General features: G+C 30.0%; 2 protein-coding genes across 3 annotated transcripts; one reads left to right on the top strand and one right to left on the bottom strand.

The window, feature by feature from the left end:
* Positions 1-1,728: 1,728 nt before the first annotated feature.
* LOC108343530 (probable thylakoidal processing peptidase 2, chloroplastic) lies at positions 1,729-4,311 on the top strand. Of its 2 annotated transcripts, none has more exons than XM_017581873.2 (6): positions 1,729-2,724; positions 2,827-2,895; positions 2,994-3,062; positions 3,157-3,243; positions 3,338-3,405; positions 3,637-4,311. In XM_017581873.2, exons 1-6 carry the CDS (start codon positions 2,065-2,067, stop codon positions 3,761-3,763), a joined length of 1,080 nt encoding a protein of 359 aa, XP_017437362.1. In that variant the 5' UTR covers positions 1,729-2,064; the 3' UTR covers positions 3,764-4,311. The 2 variants fall into 2 exon arrangements, 1 of the variants encoding a protein (XP_017437362.1); XR_001833499.2 differs by having other exon boundaries at positions 1,731-2,724; positions 3,338-3,529; positions 3,637-3,738.
* A 1,160-nt stretch (positions 4,312-5,471) lies between these two features.
* LOC108342545 (protein NRT1/ PTR FAMILY 4.5) lies at positions 5,472-9,459 on the bottom strand. Its single transcript, XM_017580335.2, has 6 exons — positions 9,321-9,459; positions 9,083-9,152; positions 8,654-8,871; positions 7,049-7,495; positions 6,759-6,883; positions 5,472-6,633 (listed from the first exon to the last, which is right to left on the bottom strand). The coding sequence occupies exons 1-6, from the start codon at positions 9,321-9,323 to the stop codon at positions 5,784-5,786; spliced, it is 1,713 nt and encodes a 570-aa protein (XP_017435824.2). The 5' UTR covers positions 9,324-9,459; the 3' UTR covers positions 5,472-5,783.
* Positions 9,460-15,098: the final 5,639 nt, after the last annotated feature.

The raw sequence follows: 15,098 nt of genomic DNA, 5'->3' as shown, positions 1-15,098 counted from the left end.
ATTTTTATAATTGAGAGAAATATGGAATAGATTTTCTCTAAGATTTTAACAGTTAAATCATTACTGAAAAAAAAAAGAAAAAGGACCACACATACATAATGTTGTAACTTTGGAACCATATTTAAATAATATAAAAAAGAATAAATATAAAGAAAAGTGAATGAAAGTATTTGAAAGAGATTAAAGGTGAAATTTAAGAAAATTTGAGATGTTAGAATTGATGTGATAGATAAAAAATATTTTAATTGATAAATTATTAGATTAAAGTTTTATTTTTATAATTAAATTAATATAAAATATAATAATAATAATAAATTATTATTATCATTATAACTAATTATTATTATTATTAATTATTAATGATAATAATTCACCTTTAATATATTTCTAATTATTAATTATTTTTTAATAGTTTTAATTCTACCATTAACATTGGTATTATTGATGATGTTATTATTATTATTAATATAATTTATATTATTAATTATTATTATCAAGTTATTATTATTATTATTATTGATGGTGACACATCTTAACATGATTAAAACATCAATAAAAATTAAAGAAAAAACTTAGAGATGTTTATGTAAAAGTTATGGGAAAAAAGATTGCGATGAGATGTCATTCCTTTTTAATCTTTTCATTGGTGAGAATGTGAGGATCTTGGATCTTTCTCAAATTCATTATGTCAAATGAGTTTGAATCCTTGAAGTAAAGGTATGCATCATTTTGTTTTCTCTTCTCACAAATAGTACATTTATTTAAGCAAACACAACACAAGGTTGTGTTTATTTGAGGGTGATGTCCTATGGGAGAGGAAAGAAGATGTGAAACTTGTGGTTGAACTGATTTGAAGATATTAGTGTAGACAAATTTGAAGAGTGAGTTTTCTTGAATCTTTCACGAGTGAAAAAATTAGAGAGAAAAAAATCACATAATTCCATCCTTAATTACAATAATAATCCATTTTCTTCTTGCTTTTTCATTACCAAGTTATATATTTGCAACTCCATGCTTAATACAATTTTATCAATTTTAATTTTCTTACTTTAAATAATAACTTACATTTCATAATAATAATAATAATAATAATAATAATTTTATTTAAACTAGTCACTCACTAATAATTTATTTGAATTTAAATTTCCCTCGGTTTTATTTTATTTCAATATAATTTTATAATTTTAAATTTTTTATTTTAACTAATAACTCACATTTCATGTTAACATAACTTACATTGATTTTATTTTATTTTAACTTTTACGATTAATAATAAAATAATAATATTCTAATTTTAATAATATTTTTCACATTATTAAACTAATTTCATCATATACAAATTTTCATAATTTTTTTCTCAGATATTTTTACTTTTTATCATCATTTCCTTAATCCGAACATTTCTATATTTTTTTATTCAAAATCTAGTTATATTCACCCTCTCAGGTTCTTTTTTAAAGACAATACACCTAGAGCACAACATGGAGAAGACATAATAATTATACGTTGTGACTAAGTTGAAATATTTTTTATCAATCAAGTGGAAGATAGATATGAAAAAGGTTATAAAAAATAAAAATGAAATGAAGTCAAAGACTTAACATTAGATGCGCTGAGGGATAGATAGGTAATATCGTAAATAAAGAATTAAGCAAAGTTTGATAATTCTGAGGCTTAAAGTGTGGGAGCCGCCGTATATAAAATCCATTTCCAAACGTAGTTCGTGTTTCATTTTTTTTGGTTTTCTTCCTTCTCACACTTCTTCTCTGCACCCAACCAAACTCTCTCTCTCTCTCTCTCTCTCTCTCTCTCTCTCTCTACCTCTCCCTCTCTCTCTCTCTACCTCTCCCTCGCTCCTTCTTCCGGTGTTCAGGGGATCGCGTCGGCGGCGGTTCCTTACCCTGTTTGCCCCTCCGCCTTTCAATTCGACTATCTCGCTTTCGCTTTTCTGATTCCCTCTTTGAAAATGCTTCCCGTCGCTTGCTAGGGTTTCCCAACTGTCAAATCCGCTTCCCCGAAAGCACCCTGTACCTTTTCTTTCTGCGATTAATCAACTTCGTAGTTATGGCGATTCGAGTTACCTTCTCCTTCTCTGGCTACGTAGCCCAGAATCTCGTCTCCTCCGCCGGCGTCCGCGTCGCCAATTCGCGATGCGTCCAAGAATGCTGGATCCGCACGCGCCTCTTCGGCGCCACCCAGAAAACGGAACTAGATTCTTCCGCCGGCGGAGTCCGAAATTTCTCCAGGTCCAACTGTTGGGCCCAGTCCACTTACTCCACCCTCGCCGGTGAGTTTCTCGGCGACGGCTGCAAGAGTCCAATCATCTTGGGCCTGATTTCAATTATGAAGTCAACGGCGGGTGTGTCTGGGTCATCCGCGGCGGCTGCGGGTATTTTCGGTATTTCTCCCTTCAAAACAAATTCCATTATTCCCTTCTTGCCCGGTTCGAAGTGGCTTCCTTGCAACGAGTCCATTCCCGACCCCACCACGTGGGAGGTCGATAAAGGTGGCACGATACACACCGTTCCGAGTGATGTTCCCGGTTTTGGAAAGACTAGTTGGCTTTCGCGGCTTTTGAACGTGTCTTCTGAAGATGCAAAGGCTGCGTTCACTGCCATTACCGTCAGTTTGCTGTTTAAATCGTCTTTGGCTGAACCTAGATCCATTCCCTCCGCTTCTATGTATCCTACTCTTGAAGTGGGTGACCGCGTTTTAACCGAGAAGGTTAGTTATTAGTTCTGTTTGACTAAATTGTTTTTGTCATTATGTCGCTTTTTTATTGTTTTGCTTCTTTGGAACTAATTAGGTTGTTAATGTCTGATACAGGTTTCGTTCCTCTTCAGGAAGCCTGATGTTTCGGATATAGTGATTTTTAAAGCGCCTCCCTGTTTGGAGGTATGATTCGAAGACATTTGTTTTTTTTGTTGAATGTTTTAAGGTGGTGTTGACTTGTTAATTGTGATGTTTATTGATTGGTTTCTGTTGTTATGTAGGAGTATGGTTTTACTTCGTCTGATGTATTTATAAAGAGGATTGTGGCTAAGGCAGGGGATTGTGTTGAGGTATGCTTTTATATTTTGATTAAGTTAATTGATCTAGTGTTGTGCCTTGTTCTTTTAAGTTATAGTCTTATGCATGCTTGGGTTTTTGTTGTAGGTTCGAGATGGGAAACTACTGGTAAATGGTGTTGCTGAAGAACAGGAATTTCTATTAGAACCTCTAGCTTATGAGATGGATCCAATGGTAATGTTTGCAAACTGAAGCTGTAGTAGTGTTTGATTGAATTATTGTGGGGCTTGACTGCATGATTAATAGTGGTTTTGTGTTTTTATCGCAGGTTGTGCCAGAAGGATATGTGTTTGTAATGGGAGATAATCGGAATAACAGCCTTGATTCTCACAACTGGTAATTTCTCAGCCCTTTTCGAACTGACTTTTTCTTGTTTATGCTGGAAGATATTTTAGTATAGGTCGACGACAGATTTTGGCCCATTTGTTGATGCTGTTCTTCTCAAAACAATCTAGCTTATGTAAAAATTTGTTATCAGATCTCAGAACTTTGAAACATGTGACTGTTCACATATCGGATTAATGATGTCTGAGTTAACTTTTATTTGCTGTTTTTTGTGTCTATCAGGGGCCCCCTCCCAATCGAGAACATTGTTGGTAGATCCATGTTTAGGTACTGGCCTCCACCTAAGGTGTCTGACTCTGACACCCTTCGTAAATTGCCTCCTAGGAACAAATCTGTGGCAATTTCTTGACATGAATCCAGCTGCTTTCTGATCTGAGGTTGATGAAGGTTTCCAGATACTTTCATATGTTCTAAATTGATAGCTTCTCCTGTTTTTGCCCAGGATTGAGCTTTCAATTCAAAGATTCTCTAAGAAGAGCCTGCGTGAGCTAGCTCTGCATACAGTTTGGGATGAATATCTTATTCGTTGATACAAATTTGTCAATGACCTAATAATACCATTATGCGTTCTTTATGCCATCCAAGTCAAATGTGTTTCTCTTTGCTGAAGTACGGGGGAGAAAAAAAAAAGAATTACAAATGCATGGTATGATTTTACCCCATATAATTTAACATGATGATTGATTTGTTTTGTATTCTTTCATGTATGTATACTATCTGAAAGCTAGAATCTCGAGGTTAGATTTGTCATTGAGCTACTTGGGCTCCTTGTTAGTTTCATAATCAAGCCTCCTCGTAATTTGATTCTGTAACGCCATTCAGTCGTACATGAAATTGTATTGCACAATTATGGTTGCCTATTTTAAAATCAAGTAACAGTGCAATTTCGCATTCTTTCCACTCTTTGTATTTTTTCTTTTCAATTTATCTTGTGCCGTAAGAGTTGTGGAGTACAAAGGGTCGGTTAACTTGATCCACCTGGATCAACAAAACACTAGACATGTACGGCCCTGGTTATCTGACCTGACTACGTGGCTGAATATTTTTCTTTGCACTTTGTTTCGATAGCAGATGAAAAATGGAAAATAGAGTAAATAAATTGGATGGAATTTAGAGTAAAAATTTGTACCATTTGGATTGATGGAGTCGAAAGGGCTAGAAAAGACAATTAATTTCTTTTTAAATTGTTTAATTGGATTAAAACTGCTATGGATTAAGTGATAAAATTACATTTTATTATTTTAATTTTTATTATAATTAATAATGAAACATACGCTTGTTAAACAAATTAATTATTAAGATAAATTTATTAAAAAATGTTTCTAAAATATTGTTGAAGTTATAAAAATGTGTATAGAAAGCATTACAAAAGTAGTTTTTTTATTTATTGATTTTATAATGTTATTATAATATTATAGAAATATTTGTAATTTTTTATCAAAATGAAAAGTAAAATTAAACCATCGAAGTAATTATAACATTTTTTAATTTTTATTGATTACTATAATTATTCAAGAAAATCATTTTTAACTATAATAAGTAGTTTTTAAAATAGTAGAAAACTAAAATTTTAATTAATAAATAAGAAATACAAAGATAAAAGAAATTAAAGAATCTGTATATTAAAAACATTCAGATAAATTAAGTCATGCGAACTAAGTATAGTAACTAATCGGATATAGATAACGTCTATTTTCCAGTATTTTTAATTATTCCTCAGTACTTTTAAATTCGCATATTTAGGAAAAATGTTTAAACTTTGAAATGTGATGTACATTCTCTTTCCTCACCATTTTTGTGGGTAGACATTCTATACTTTAAATTACACAAATTAAAATCATATTTCAAGGTATACTTCAATAATTATTAATGAAAATTATTTATAATCATGAATGACAAAATGTATAATGATAAAATTAATGATAATTTTGAAAAAAAAAATAGTATTATCACATTTTTGTACGATGATTAAATTTATAAGACATTTCTATTTATATGACCTTTTTTTTTTATCGATTCAACTTCTATGCTTTTACTCTAAATTTAAATTTGATTCCTGAATCAACGTAAATTTTTACTAATTCATCATTGAAGCAGTTCACTTTATAATCCAGTCGCTGTAAACACAGGCAAATCGACAACAGCTCTTTGACGTTCATCCTCTAGCCTATGTTTCAGAACTAAATTTGGCACCAAATCCAAGCAATGCTTTTTTGGTTTATCTGTTGAGCTTTTGATAAGTTGCTATTGATCAAACACTGTTCTGCAATTTCCATTGGTTGTTTCACTATCAAGGGGCTTCATGGAGGTTTCTAATATTTATAACAGATAACAGAGCTACTTAAAAATGATATTGCGGGTCTAATAATCTAAACCTTGGTGATGTCCACATTATCTTTTGAATCATCTTGCTGGACTTCCACGGTTTTGTATGTATACCAAGAAGCACAAAGTAAGTAAAATCCAAAGTTCACAACACTTATGACGGACAACATCCAGTAGAAGTAGTTGAGCTTGTCCCTATTCAAGTTGTTGCTAGCCAACCACCCTCCACTCACTTTGTTAACCACCTCAACGACCACTGTGCTTGTAAAGTATCCGAATGCCACAGAACACCAGGAAATTGCAGTGCCAAGTGACTTCATTCCGGCTGAACTTTCTGCATAGAAAAACTCCAATAGTCCTATCAGTGAAAACATGTCCGCAGCTCCAAAAATACCATATTGGAACCCCAGCCAGAACACACTCATCGGCAAAGCCTCTGTGCTGTCCACCATGTTGTGTTCGATGGCTACAGACTTGCGGCGTGTTTCCACAAAACCTGCCACTGCCATGGAAGCAGCAGACAGAACCAAACCGATGCCAATCCTCTGAAGGTGTCGAATTCCGGTCGGAATCCCTGTGATTCTTCGAGCAACCGGGACAAAAACACGGTCGTATAAGGGGATTAGGATAAACATGAACAACAAAGGGATGACTGGGAGAGAGGCTCCTGGCACTTTAAAGCCCCCTATTTTGGCGTTCATGGTGGTGCTTTGTTGTACTGTGAAGGTCTGAAGTTGAGCCAAACAAGTGTTCATGAAGATGGTGCTGAGTATTATCGGTAGCATGCGGATTAGGATTTTTGTTTCTTCCACTTGGGTCACTGTGCACAGTCTCCAGTGTTCGGAGGTTGAGGTACCTGTGCTGCTTTCAACAACTGCTGCTCGGTCTAAGAATCTGAGTTTATTGTTCCAAGAAAACCAAATCAGGAACTGATAAACAAAACTTTGTAGTCAAAGAATAATAATCAGCTGGCACTGGAGTTAACTGCATTCAATCATTTTTTCCGTTAATTTCGTTACCTGAACTGTCCTGTCCTTTTAAGAATTTCAACATTGTCCCCTCTTTGCTTTTCATGAATCTCATGCAGTTCGTCTGTGTTATCTGGAATCTGAAGTTTTCTGTTTCTGAAGGCTACCACGAACACCTAACAGTACAACAAAACTGTGAGAAATTTTTGAAATATTGAATACTCACCACTATAATCTCTGAAGTTCAGAGATAACATTTTTTAATTTGTAAGAGATTACTCAACATGATTTGAATAGTGACTGGTTTTTATTAACTTAGGAGGCAGTTATAGTGACAGTACCTGTAGGATTCGAAGTAGAGGACTTCCCTTTGGAACATTGTTTCGGTATAATGAGTTTCCCATGCATATGAAGAGAATTGAGAAAAGAATTGCTATGGTGCATATGATAAAGCTCCAATCCCATCCCTGGTTGGCACCGATCCAAACAATGAAAGTAACACCAATTATTGATCCTATGGTAAGACTGAACAAGAACCAGTTGAAAAAGCTCGATAGTTGAGATGCCTCCTTCGGATCTTTTTCATCAAACTGGTCAGCCCCCAAGGCAGGTAAAGCAGCCTTAATTCCACCAGTTCCTAAAGCAACAAGGTATAGCCCACTATAAAGCATTGCAATTTGGCCTCCTGTGGCAACCTTACATTCACTCATCTGGGTTACTGCTAAATCTTTGCAGGGGATGGGTCTTAATTTCTGGGACTTTGCTTGAACCGCTAGAATACCAAATCCCTGTAAATAGTTTATATATCATATTTAACATTCACATTTAAACAACAAAAATAGTAACATAAAAAATTTTCTATTCTACAGTGTGTTGGATGTTTAAACAGAAAATTAATGAAAAGTCTCACGTAAGATGAGAAATCCTTTTGTTATTTATTTTAATTTTTTTAGGAGAGAATTTCCCTATCCCATTTTTTTGTTTTTTCGTTAATATTATAGGGTTCAGAGACAGAATATTGAATTACAAAAAAAACATATATTAAATTCAATTCAAATTATTTTGTTTTGCAAATACTTTATTGACATGAAATAAGTTTAATTTTTTTTTCTATTTAGATGAAGTGTTTCAATTATTATCAGACACGAAATTTTATTTTAATAATTAATAATTTAAAAATATTAGTTGATGATATTCTTTTTTATAATTTTCACTTAAATTTGGTCATATTTTCCAACTCGTGTTAACAATTTTATTTTTTCAAATTAACATTGAGGTTGTCTTTTATCTGACTCTTAATTATTTTGGTTGAAATTAGTTAATAAGGCAACTCTTTTAACATTAGAAATACTTTTTCTTACTTTTCCATCCATGCCAACTTAAAAAAATTCTTGATCGATTTGCAAAAACAATTCTGGTCAAGTTTGTCTAAAAATCATGAAGGATTTTAAACATATATGTATATATATTGATGAACGGACGTCGAGAGAACCTTTTTTATATATATCATGATATGTTTGTTTAGATGGATTATGGACCATTAAAGAGTTAGATGAGAAAAAGTCGTCACATACTTTTTATTTTAATCAAACATGTCCTTATCATGTTTTATAAGTATGCTTTATCTTTTTCTTTCTGTCACTCAGTCATTCAAAAAAGTTGTATAAAACAAATGTAATAATACAATTTCTCTTCGAGTAAAGACAAGGTACGATGTTGGAGTGAATTAAACTACTCTTTCATGGAAGATTGAGAGACGTGTTCAGTCATGCCAGTCAAGAACAACCAGAGCTTCAATAATTCAACACTACAGTTATAACGGTTGACTAAAGTTTTCAGTAAGAGATGTTTATTCACAAGATTGTTCCAAAATGATAGTTCTAACAAAAACTCATGTCGTGATGCGGGAAAACAATACACTCGTGAGAGAAATTGGTTAAACTTACCAGCAATTCCATGCACGCAAACAGAACACAAGTCTTGAATCTAGAGAGATAGGCATCGCTGATTATTCCACCAAATAGTGGTAGTAAAAAGGCAGTTCCCAAAAAGTTGGTCAGGGTTGTGGCAGACTTTGTTATGCTGAAGTTCATGTACCCAAAGAAGTAAGTTACTAGGCTCACAGCATTGGAAACGAAAGCCATGCTCTCTAGCCCTTCCATAGCTGCATACACAAAGTGGAATATTTCATGTTTCTTAGAACAAATTGTGTGTGGTTGACCAACAATCATGTTCTTTGAGTATTTGGTAAGAATGAAAGAACATCTATTAGGAGATGCAAACTCTTCAAATGAATCAAGAAATTAGTTTTTAGTTCTAGACTATATGATATATTGGTTTACACACAGAAAAGTTTAAAGGGTTGAAGCTGTTACCGTATACAAAAAGTGCAGCTCTGTTTCCTCCTAGCCTTCTTTGTTGCCTTGGCATGTTTCTGCAGATTCCCTGAGAGTTATGAAAGCAAAATTCAATAAACCAAAGCAAGTTCAAAGGAGAGATAGAGAGAGATGACACTAAAATACACAAGATTGATCTTAAACATGTTTGAGAAACTGATTCACTTTTCCTTATCTGTTCAATTTGATGAACATTCAAAAGGAAAGAGTTGATTACCATTGTCAGTGCCTTCTTTGGTACAGAATGTGCCTTTCTTTAGGAATTAGTACTTCATTCGCCATGAATTTAAATGAAAACCATGTTGCAGTTGAAGTAAACTTTAAAAAATCCTATGTCAACTTGACATTAGAAAAATAGTTTTTGTCACATTTTGTAAGCTACGTTCCTGTTCTCCTCTCCAACCCCCATAATGTAGGTGTTTTGAACTTATTAGTTGACGTAATCGCTTTTTTTTTATCAGAGAACGAATTAATAAGTGTTGGTAGGGTTGAATATACCACGTTAGTTTGTAGAATTGATTGGCATCTTTCAACTACTTTGTTCATGCATGTAAAAGATAAATTTCAAATTTAACTTAATCTAATTAATAAAGTGAAGTATGATGTAGACATTTTGTATAATAAAACAGTTTAATAATGAAATTTGAGTAAAAGAATATTTAAATTTAGACGAGTTATAGAGTAGTAATTCGGAAAGTTATTCCTTGGTTTGGGCAAGGGACAAAACAATGTTTCTTATATCCTAACGTTCTCTTCCTGTTTGGATTGTGCTTTTGTCTCTTGTAATGTTTGATGCTGTTTATGTAACCATCCTTTGTAAATTACATGTCAGAAAACTACCTCAGATAGAGCTAAATGCATACTTTTGGATACATAATATCCAAAATATAAATGATTCCTTAAACTTCAAAGGTTTAGTAATAATGTCTGTAACTTAAAAATGACAACAAAAAATGTCATTATATATATATATATAAACATGCACATTTAATATATTATTTTAATACACTTCAAATATGTATTGAAACGATGAAATGTTTATACCAAAATAGCATATCACGTTGCGGTGTTGTGACAAAATTATAATTATAATTTCGTGAATACTCTTTGTTAAAAAAATGAAAAAAAAAAGTCAACAAACCATATGTGTATATTAGGAGATTTCAATTTATATATGTGAACAAATTGAGATGTAATTAGTTTATAAAATAAAGACGTGGTATGATGATTGTGGTGGCTGCAAAAAAGGTATCTCATTTTGACAATAGAATTAAATATGTTGACAATTGGATGAGCAGCATCACAGCTCAACATATTCCAAATCCAGCCTTTTTGTTTTCTTGCCGGGAGGTCACTAACGGTTAGAGCTAATTATGACAAACAGTTTTAACTCGTGACTAATTAAACTTAATTTACTAATCAATAAGATAGTTAAGGAACACCGGTAGCGTGTCTTTATTCAATTTTCAAATAATGAACGTTTGCTTAGACTTTTTAACGTTGTTTATTTTAATAATAAATTATATTAGTTATGTAATTGATGTTGAAATTGAAAAAATTTATACATTAATTATCAATTAACTAAGTATGGTATATATAATATCAATATTCTGTATATTGATTGCGAAAGTATTATACATTTTTTATGGTGATAACAAAGAGAACATTATTGTAGTAAAGAAAAACTTTATATATATATATATATATATATATATATTATTTTTATTTAAATTATAAATATTATTTGATAATTTTTCAAAAAATATTTTAAGGACCAATTTCAAGAAGATAAAAAAGTCACGACATGTAACATTTTATTTCTTAAATACATTAAAATTAAAATCGAAAATGTCAAGAATTATTCTTAACTTTTGTATTTGTAACAATTATTATTTTACTTTAAGATATACTAAAATTAAATGTAAAATAAAGTCAAAACACAAGAAGTCAAGTTTACCTATGATTTTAAGATCTCATTCGTAAGATAAAACTATAATTGTACAAGATAAAATGGAGATATCAAATGATAAATAAAGTATTGGGAACCTTTTTATGTCCAGACATATGCTTGATTATTAGTGTTTATTATTTGTTAACCACTTCTCTAATAATTGTACGATTGAGATTAGATGTTTTCTCTTCAGATTGTCGATATAACATTTGAGGGTCTAATTATTGCATCAGCTTATTGAGTTACTAAACAAATATGTGTAATACAAACATTTTCTTAACTCCTATAGTATTATTAATTAAGATGGGATAAGTAAATCCCTATTATCTTAACTTTATACTTTATAATAACTAGTTATATTTAATTTATGAGTAAATCATTAACGCAGTTATACGAGATCTATATCGAGACTTTGGATTAAGACATCGGTAACGATTCTAATGCTAGAGTTAATTTGCCAAAAGAGAGATTACAGATTAGATATATTTCTTCTTTAAAAAAAAAATTACATAGAACTTGTATAGGAAAAAAATATATAAAAGTTAATCTGTTTGCTATATTAGAAAAAAAAAGCCAATTTTCACCTGGCTTGAGGGTGTGAAAATACAAAATATACAAATAAGAAGAGTCCTTGCATCTTCATGTTGCACAAATTTATTATTATATATATAATGTTACATTAGACAAGTTAATCTTGAAAGATTATATTTTACGATGTGACCTCAGATATTTAATCACAAAATTAAGTTAAACTTATATTACAAATAACTATTGATTTATGGAATACAGTAAAAAAAAATGTGATCATAACAATCATAATAACAAGTTGGTGATTCATTTATGAGTATCGTACAATTATAATGTGAATAATAATAATAATAATTTAAATAAAGAAGGTTATCAAGCAAATTATGAATGAGCAGACTTACAAGAGTCTTGAATGTTCATGTCAGGGCGGTTGAATACAAGTGAATGTCATTGTCCCTGTGTTCTTGTAATTTCTGCAAACGGATTCGCATATGCAGATGCTTATGCTTATGCAGATGCTGCCAAATTAAAACAACTTGAAGAACCCAAAAAAAAATATTTGTTAAAATTGGTTTCTATCACATTAGATCATTCCTAATCAACTCTCATTCGGCTTAATACAATTAGATTTAAAAAAAATCTGAGTTTTGTCATATTGGGAATTTGGTTTCCTTCATTTCTTCTTTGGAACTGGGCCATGTACTGCGTTATTTTTGTTTCCAATCTTTAGTTTGTATTGTGCAATTGTGTGATCTTAATGTAGCAAATTGGAGTCCAAAGAAAGGTATATCACTCAGGATTATGGGTTTATTTTGTAAAATTCAATTAAGATCCGTATATTAGATAAAATTGGATTTTTAATATAGTTTAAATTAAATTAAATTAAATTTGTATACTAATTTAAATTAAATGTAGTTTTATATTTAAATTTACTTTAATTTATCTTATTAGTCTCAATCTAATATAAAATTGGTTACATCATATTTCATTTAATATAAAAGTTTGGTATAATCATATTTAGTTTAACAAAGGTATGATTAAACTTATCTTAAATGTAATTAAATAAAATTAAGCTTAATTTGAGTTAGGCGATTCAACCCATTTCGGTATAGGTTTGATCCAATCGAATCTAACATAAGTTTAATTTACTCAGATTAACATTAACTAAAAACTTAGTTTCAATATAATTTAGACTCAACCTAAGCTAGCTTGTGTGGGTCTAGCTCGATCCAGTCGAATTTGGATTAATTGGTTAAATTAAACTTTATATGACTTTGACCTAACTCAATAATTTGTGATTTAAATTTAAATCAACTTGACTTGATATAAATCAAATTCAATCTAACTTGACTTAGTGTAAACTTCAATCACTATATTTTACCTATGTTACCATTGTTTAAATAAAAACAAAATAAATCTAAACCCATGTCTTTATTATGCATAAGACATCCGAACTTTAAAAGGTTAATAAAGTGTATTAAAGGATGATAACTTTCTCATATGGGTAATTTTTCAAATTCTACCTATTTTAATCATTAATAAATTTTATATAAATATGTACAAATTTCATTAATTTATAATATTTATACTACAAAGAAATATTAATATGCACTTTTGTAAGCACATTATATATTATATATTGATGTATCCTTACACACCATAACAATGATGGGAAAAACAATTTATTTAGTAGAACTTTTTACATAGTATTTATTTTGAAGCAGATTTTATTTGCACATTTATCTTAAAACAATTTCAGTTTCAAATCCATATATTTCTATATTTGAATTATATATAGAATAAATCATTTTTTTTAACTTTAAAAATCTAAAATCTAATTAAATTCAAGTTTGTAAAACAGATTTAATTGAATGGAATTCATGATATAATTGGGTTAAACTTAAGTTTAGATTAAGTTTAGATTAAGTTAGATAAGATTGAGTTAAATTCAATCCAATACATGGTGGATCATGACAAAGTCAAGTTATACTCAAATTAGTTTAGGCTGAACAAAATTTAACCTTAAGTCAAAGTTGATTGGGTGTTTCATCCTATACTTCCAAGGGTTTCACCCTGCACCTCTAATTTTCATAAATATCCTCCTAATTAATGAGGTTGATTAAGATTAAATATTCTTTATCGAATTAAGTATTTGACAATTTGAGTGAAGTATTGAATGAGCGTGAAGTTCCCTCATCCCTCTCTCCCTTTCATTTCTTCACTGTCTTCTCCGATTTTATTTTCTATGGTTCTTGAGAGATATTTTTCTTTAAGAAATGTTCGAGACATGTGATGAAAGTGCTATTGTGTTGGTGGTCGCCATTGGAGTTAAGGGAATGATTTTTAAAAAAAAAACTTCTCGCATCAAACATGTATATGGATTCATTATAAAATTCACAACTCTTAATCGGATATCAAAATCCGATAATAAATCAATCGGATATCAAAATCCGATAATAAATCAATCAGATATCAAAATCCGATCGAATATCAAAATTCGATAAAGAAAAAATTATCTCAAAATTCGATGTTAGAATTCCAATATCCGATTTTGTTGAATTTGAACATCAACATCCGATAGTGTTTTTTTATTTGAACACATATTTTAGAATTTGAATTATAGTTTTATATATACTTGGAACATTTATAATAATAATAAAATCCATGGATGAGTGGATTTTTTAAATTGGCTTTCAAATGTAGTTCAATATTTATTAAATTTTAATAATTTATTAAGTATTTGAATTTATAAATTTTTTTAATTGATTTGATAGTATTAGTTTTTAATCTTTTTATACAAAATTATTGACATGGCTTTTCAAATTTTTAATTTAATATTTATTAAATTTTAAAAGCTTTCAAATAAATTATAAGGCTTAAACATGGCTTTCGAACTTTTTAGTTTAATATTTAAGAAAGTTTAATGATTTATTAAGTATTTCAAAGTATAAAAAAATTTAATTGATTTTTTAAATGATTTATTAAGTTTCATTGTTTTTTACATTCATAATTCATTAATATATTATTACAAATAAAAAACTTTTAAATTCTATAAAATTTAAAAAATATATTAAATATTTACAAACTAAATTATTTAATTCAAAATAGATATGATTAAATTAAAAATTTATATAAATAATTAATTAATAAAAATAAAAAAATTAATTAAAATAAAAAAGAAAAATTTATAAAACAAATAAAACATAAAATAATTCAAAACAACACAATCTAATCAAAATATAAATAATTAATTAATTAAAATAAATATATACAGAGAAAGAAAGCAAAGAAGAAAGGACATAATAAGATCCTAAAGAGAAAGAGTCTCCAAAACTGTTAAAAAAATTTAGTCAAAATATTCTTTTTGTTTTATTAAAAATTAATAACATTTTAATTGATTTTAATTGGGAACATAATTGTGATTTTTGAAAAATTTGGAAGTACATGATGAAGTCCTTGGAGGTGCACCCAATTTGATCAGAAGGTCATCCTAAAACCACTTAAGGCCTAACCAAT

The sequence above is a fragment of the Vigna angularis genome, chromosome 4 (genome assembly GCF_016808095.1).
Source record: "Vigna angularis cultivar LongXiaoDou No.4 chromosome 4, ASM1680809v1, whole genome shotgun sequence".
NCBI classification, from domain to species: domain Eukaryota; kingdom Viridiplantae; phylum Streptophyta; class Magnoliopsida; order Fabales; family Fabaceae; genus Vigna; species Vigna angularis.
This window is presented reverse-complemented; position numbering and strand designations above follow the sequence as displayed.

Coding starts and splice junctions, on each gene's coding strand:
- LOC108343530 (XM_017581873.2), top strand. CDS start 2,065: ATGGCGATTCGAGTTACCTTCTCCTTCTCTGGCTACGTAGCCCAGAAT. Junction 2,725..2,826: donor ACCGCGTTTTAACCGAGAAG/GTTAGTTATTAG, acceptor TGTCTGATACAG/GTTTCGTTCCTCTTCAGGAA. Junction 2,896..2,993: donor AAGCGCCTCCCTGTTTGGAG/GTATGATTCGAA, acceptor GTTGTTATGTAG/GAGTATGGTTTTACTTCGTC.
- LOC108342545 (XM_017580335.2), bottom strand. Junction 8,872..9,082: donor AGCTGCACTTTTTGTATACG/GTAACAGCTTCA, acceptor TTGTGTATGCAG/CTATGGAAGGGCTAGAGAGC. Junction 7,496..8,653: donor TTGCGTGCATGGAATTGCTG/GTAAGTTTAACC, acceptor AACTATTTACAG/GGATTTGGTATTCTAGCGGT.